We start from the raw sequence: 5,053 nt of genomic DNA, 5'->3' as shown, positions 1-5,053 counted from the left end.
AGGTCCCTTCCGACCCGACTTTTATGATTCTATGAAGATGGACTATATTTTTGTGCAGTGGGCTTTTCTCCCTTAAACACACAAAACTGAATACAAACATATTACTATAAAATATCAAGGCTTCGATGCAAACAGTCAGAAAAAAGAGAGCAAAGGGAATCATGTAAGGCTGCAGAGGCAACATTGCTTTTGGCGTATCTTAAGTTCTCAGTGCTTGACTTTGTCACCTTGATGTTCTTTTAGAGCACACATCAAATATTACTAAGAAAGGCTGAAAATGACTTGAAATTTTAACTATCCACAACATTTTCACTTTCATTCCCACAAAATAAATTTGTCGTGGAGACTTTGATGAACATAGCCTCAACACTTCAAAAAGCCGCAGGCTAAATATAACAGCTCTTCCATCAAATCAATTGTTGACATTCCGGAAATGGAGAATTTTAAGTCAAACTTAAAAAAAAATTGGCACAATCTTGACAAATTATAATCTCCAGACACTTTTCCATTCTCAGCTAGCCTTGAGCACCAGAAAACAGGGCTTCAAATACGGTGCTGATACCACCTTTGATTTGACAGCTTCCCACTGGAGACACTTATGTCTGAGGATTAAAGAACAATCTCTATGTTCCCAGTTTGCACTTTAACACAGGTTTACTTTTATGAAAATAGTACATAAGTCTATAGTTGCTACAAACATTCCAAGTCATACCTATCATACTCCAACCTCCTCATAAGGTAAGTATTGTTCTTCTTGTACTCATGAAGCTGGTCCTCTTGACGGATGAATTCCTGACGTAACTCTGCTAGTTGTTCTAAGCCAAATAATACAAATCAAAGTGAGTAGGAAGAAGTCCTCCCAACATGCATATTTTTTACTATTGGTGCCTCATATAGGAGCATCCCCTCAGATAGGTCAGTTTACTTTCCTACAATATATTTCTTGATTAACTGTTCACAAAATCTTTAATATGCATTGCATATTTGCCTAATGCAGCTAGGTATTTATGTAGACCAAAAGCCAATAGCAAAGTTTATTTTAAAACTTTAAGAACGGTACCTGTGACCTTCCATGCTAAGGAAGGAAGGGGAAATTTTAACTATTGCCACATCTTCATTAAGATGATGTACCCATTTGTGGGAAGTAATATTCAAGCTGATTTTCTGACACGTGGCAATAACTGGAAGCCTCAAGAGAGGCCAGCAATTTACATTAGTTAAAAACTGCTTTTAAAATAGAGCAGGCATGTCCTATGTTTTTTTTACTGAAAAAAGTGAAATTCAAACAAATATCATACTTTTGCACTTATCTATATTAATATTTGACATATGTTTTTCATTTTATAAGCAGCTGCTCTAGAAATTTCCCTTCTTGAGCAAGCTGCAAATGTGAAATATTTGTGAAGCTGCCTACTATTTTATTATTCAGTTACATACACTCAGTAATTAAATCTATTTGGCCTGCAGGCAGGTATGAATTTTTGGCAATAGCTCCTCTCAACCGCTTTAAACATAAGCTCAAGATCTTCAGAAAAACAGAAGTCAACATTACAACATATGGAGCACAGAGCTGCAATCTTCCTAGTGCACACAAGGAAAATCCAAACCAACCATAAGTGAAGTTTTCAGGCCCATTTCTAATTCCACAGGTCTCTAAGCTTTGCAAAATTCAGAAGATTTTTTTCTCCCTCTGTTGTATTGATAGTTTTTACACTAAATGTTTAATATAAATTTCATATCATTAGCCCATGTAATATCATATATCATCTTTATCATGACAAAGACTTTAGATATGCTCCAAGCTGTTTTCTAAGAAGCATGCTCTCTTTGCCACTTCCTAACAAAGACTGCTATGAAAGTCCACCCCAACATTCATCTAAGCCTGAGAACGTAATGCAGTATTTCATAAAACCTGAGTTTACACAAAGGAGGTGAGCTACCGTTTGTTAATTCTTTAGCACCAGATATTCTTTAAATATTGTATTTCAGGCCCATTCCTCAACACCCAGAGAATTCCAAAATATGCCATATCACACTAGAACTGAACGTTCCTTACCCTTTAAACGATGTATGTCTGCCATTTGATACGATATATTGTTCTGCAGCTTGATCTGAAAAAAAAAAAATCATCATTCTAAATAAGTTAAAATGCATTTTTGGAGCTGATTAAGCCAGGTGCATCTGAATACATTTTGATCTCACAATAAAATCAGAAACAATCTTAAAAACTTTGTAACGGGCTTTCAGAAATCCCGGATGAAAGGTGCTGGAAGTACAAAATACCAATTAAACATAACAAAAAGCTCAGTGCCACTTCTAGGTTCAGCTAAATCTAATTCTAACAGATGTATTCTCTGGCAATTAAAACAGAAGTATTGGTTCATCTAGATTACAAAAAATTGCAGCAGCTTTTTACTGAAGGAGGACCACAAATTGCAGCATAATAGTTGATTTTCATTGCTCGCACCTAAATGCATAGAAGTAAATACAAACTATTCATAATGAAAAATTATTTTAAAGTTTTTGAGTTTTACTGAAGTAGGATGCTGTGGCAAAACAGTTGAGAACCTGTGCTTTAAATAATGCTGATGATCTAAATGCATCTTTTTAAGGAGCCTGTGTCAGTATTAATGCATGCAGACTTTTAAAGGGCCTTTTTGATTAGATAAGCTTATTATGTCATTTAAAAACACCACTGACAATTGCAGTACATAAAAAATATATCATAAAAAGCTATCATGTCAAAATGTTTTACGTTTCTTCACTTAATAAGGGAGAACAAAAGTAAAGAGGAAAAGATGGAGACACAAAACATACTGTACCTGATCGAAAACTCCCTTGACTTTGCATGGCAATTCTCATGCAACAGAGATCCATTTGTGATAGTCCCGGGCCCAGCTCATATAAGCAGTGACTGTGCAGGACAGGATTTTTTAGTTCTGTTATTTTTGTATCTATTACAACATTAAGGTCTCCCAAGGTTAGCAGAGGTCATGTCAAAAGTGACCCCCTGCTATGGCTTCAGCATTATTCAATATTGGAATTCAACTCCTCTTCTCCTTTAATGCTTCTACAATCTTATAGCTACTTTTAAAAGCGAATGTTTCAAGACCCCCACATATCCAACACTTTGGGAAGGAAGGACTTTGGCTGTTTCAATTTGCACCCAGTTCCTGAAGTTTTAGTCTGAGAGCGAGATAAGATTTCCTGCTGAAAAATCATGGCCTCAGTCTCTTAAAAAGCACCAAAATCATCTTGCCACATTTTTGACCAGATTACTCATCCCCTTAAAAAGGCTTCACAGTGCGTCTTTAGCTTTCTGTTTGAAAGAGGACACTCAGCATCTGACTGATACTAAAATTCTGTTTGCCCAATAGAGGACCCTTAAAGACTATTAACATTCAAGAATTATCCAAATCATGAAAAATGCTACGTACACAATGGCATGAAGCCAACCGCTGTAGTCAAGCTTTACAAACTCATTAGCGCTCTTTTGCTTGTGACAGATTATGATGTCCTAGCTTACACCATCGATACCCAACATGGTGGTATCAGCACTAAAGCACGTGCCCACAACAAAGGAAAGGAACTGAACAATGTGGTAGGTGGAGAGGCACTTCCTACTACTCTGGTCTCAGTGGAAGGAGAAATACTATCCTACACCTCTCCTTCAAGCAGCCAGTGGATGGGAGAGATGGGAGGAGGGAGTAATTTCCCAAAAGATACTGGTCATCTTATTTGAAATACTTGTTCCTAAAGGGAACCCCTCTGAGTGGTTTGTAAAGTCCATCTATTTGAGCAGCCAGTGAGAAAGTCTGAGGCAGCTGAGGGTGGGACTTCTGCCCCACAGAAAAGCATAACGAGGAGCATAAGATGTACTTGCCCACAGGAACGGTGATCAAATCACGGGCAATTTCAGAGCTTTGCACCCAGTTGTTCTTTTAAAAACATAGAATTTCAAGAGTTCTGTTCCCTATAGTTAGCACTTTTATATACAGTCAAAGCACAGAACAGTAACTCCAACTTTATATGGCAAAAACTTCAAAGCAAAATTATCTCCATTATAAGCCAGCAATTTTGTATAAATACCAACTTTACTTATACCCAGAAACTTAAAAAATAGGGCTGTCAATTAATTGCAGTTAACGTGCATGATTAAACACATTAATTGGTTCTTGTGTTGATCTAGGAGCATCAGTGGCAGTGCAGCAGAACATGGGGCAGCAACAGCAGTGCAGGGCAGCCGGGGTGCAGGCTCCAGTCTGCTGCAGCAGGAACAGAGGGGGACACAGACAGACACACACACGAGCAACCACATGTAGGCGGCCAGGAACACAGCCCGGCAGCATGTGGAGTGGTGCCTGGCAGGTAGGTCTGTTGAGGGGAAGGGGCAGGGGTGCAGATCAAGGTCCCCATGGTGAGGGAGGGAGTGGGGCAGGGGCATATGGGACTGGGGCAGGTTGTGAGATGGAGCTGCAGGTGGCTCATGCAGGGGTGCACCTTCCCACTGCTGTGCACATCCCCGGAGGAGGCATGGGGGGCACGTGCCCCCCCCCGGATATGTGCATGCGGCAGAGGCAGGCTGCCTGCTGTGGCTCTGTGCCCTACTGTCTTTGCCCCAGGGGCCACGCACTGGCTGCTCTGCACCTCTCGTCTCCCCCGCAGCGGCAATAGGCGTAACAGTGTCACGTGGCTCCTGGGGCAAAGGCAGCAGGGTGCAGAGCCCCAGCCCGATGCCGGCAGCCCGTCTCTGCTCCACATGCAAATCTGGGGGGCACATGCCCCGCATGCCTCCCCCAAGGGCGTGCGCCCTGGTAGGGAGCTGCGCCGCCCCCCCACCCAGCACCCTTGGACGAGCCTCCCGCAGGTCTGTCCCACAACCCACCTCAGCCTCAGGGCACCATTCACCCCTGCCCCACTCCCTCCCTCACCATGGGGGCCTCAGTCAGCATTCTCCACCCTTCCCCTCCATAAGGGAGCTGCTCTACACACCACCAGGCTGCATTCCTGTACAGTTACCGTATTTCCAGTTTCAAAAAAGAGGACACCTGTG

The 5,053-nt window shown here is 41.5% G+C and overlaps 1 protein-coding gene across 6 annotated transcripts in view; it reads right to left on the bottom strand.

Moving 5' to 3' along the window:
- The window catches only part of CASC4 (cancer susceptibility candidate 4), a 45,706-nt gene that overhangs the window by 29,112 nt on the left and 11,541 nt on the right, over positions 1-5,053 (bottom strand). For all 6 annotated transcript variants that reach the window (XM_019503882.1, XM_019503881.1, XM_019503883.1 and 3 more), the window contains exons 2-3: positions 2,057-2,111; positions 713-815 (exon numbers count right to left, since the gene is read on the bottom strand). In XM_019503882.1, the coding sequence (XP_019359427.1) occupies positions 713-815; positions 2,057-2,111 (158 nt within the window). The remainder of the gene's footprint in view (positions 1-712; positions 816-2,056; positions 2,112-5,053) is intronic.

This window comes from Gavialis gangeticus, unplaced genomic scaffold (genome assembly GCF_001723915.1).
Source record: "Gavialis gangeticus isolate Ggan-Ray unplaced genomic scaffold, GavGan_comp1, whole genome shotgun sequence".
Lineage (NCBI taxonomy): Eukaryota > Metazoa > Chordata > Crocodylia > Gavialidae > Gavialis > Gavialis gangeticus.
The sequence above is the reverse complement of the archived record's forward strand: the minus strand, read 5'-3'. Positions and strand labels throughout refer to the sequence as shown.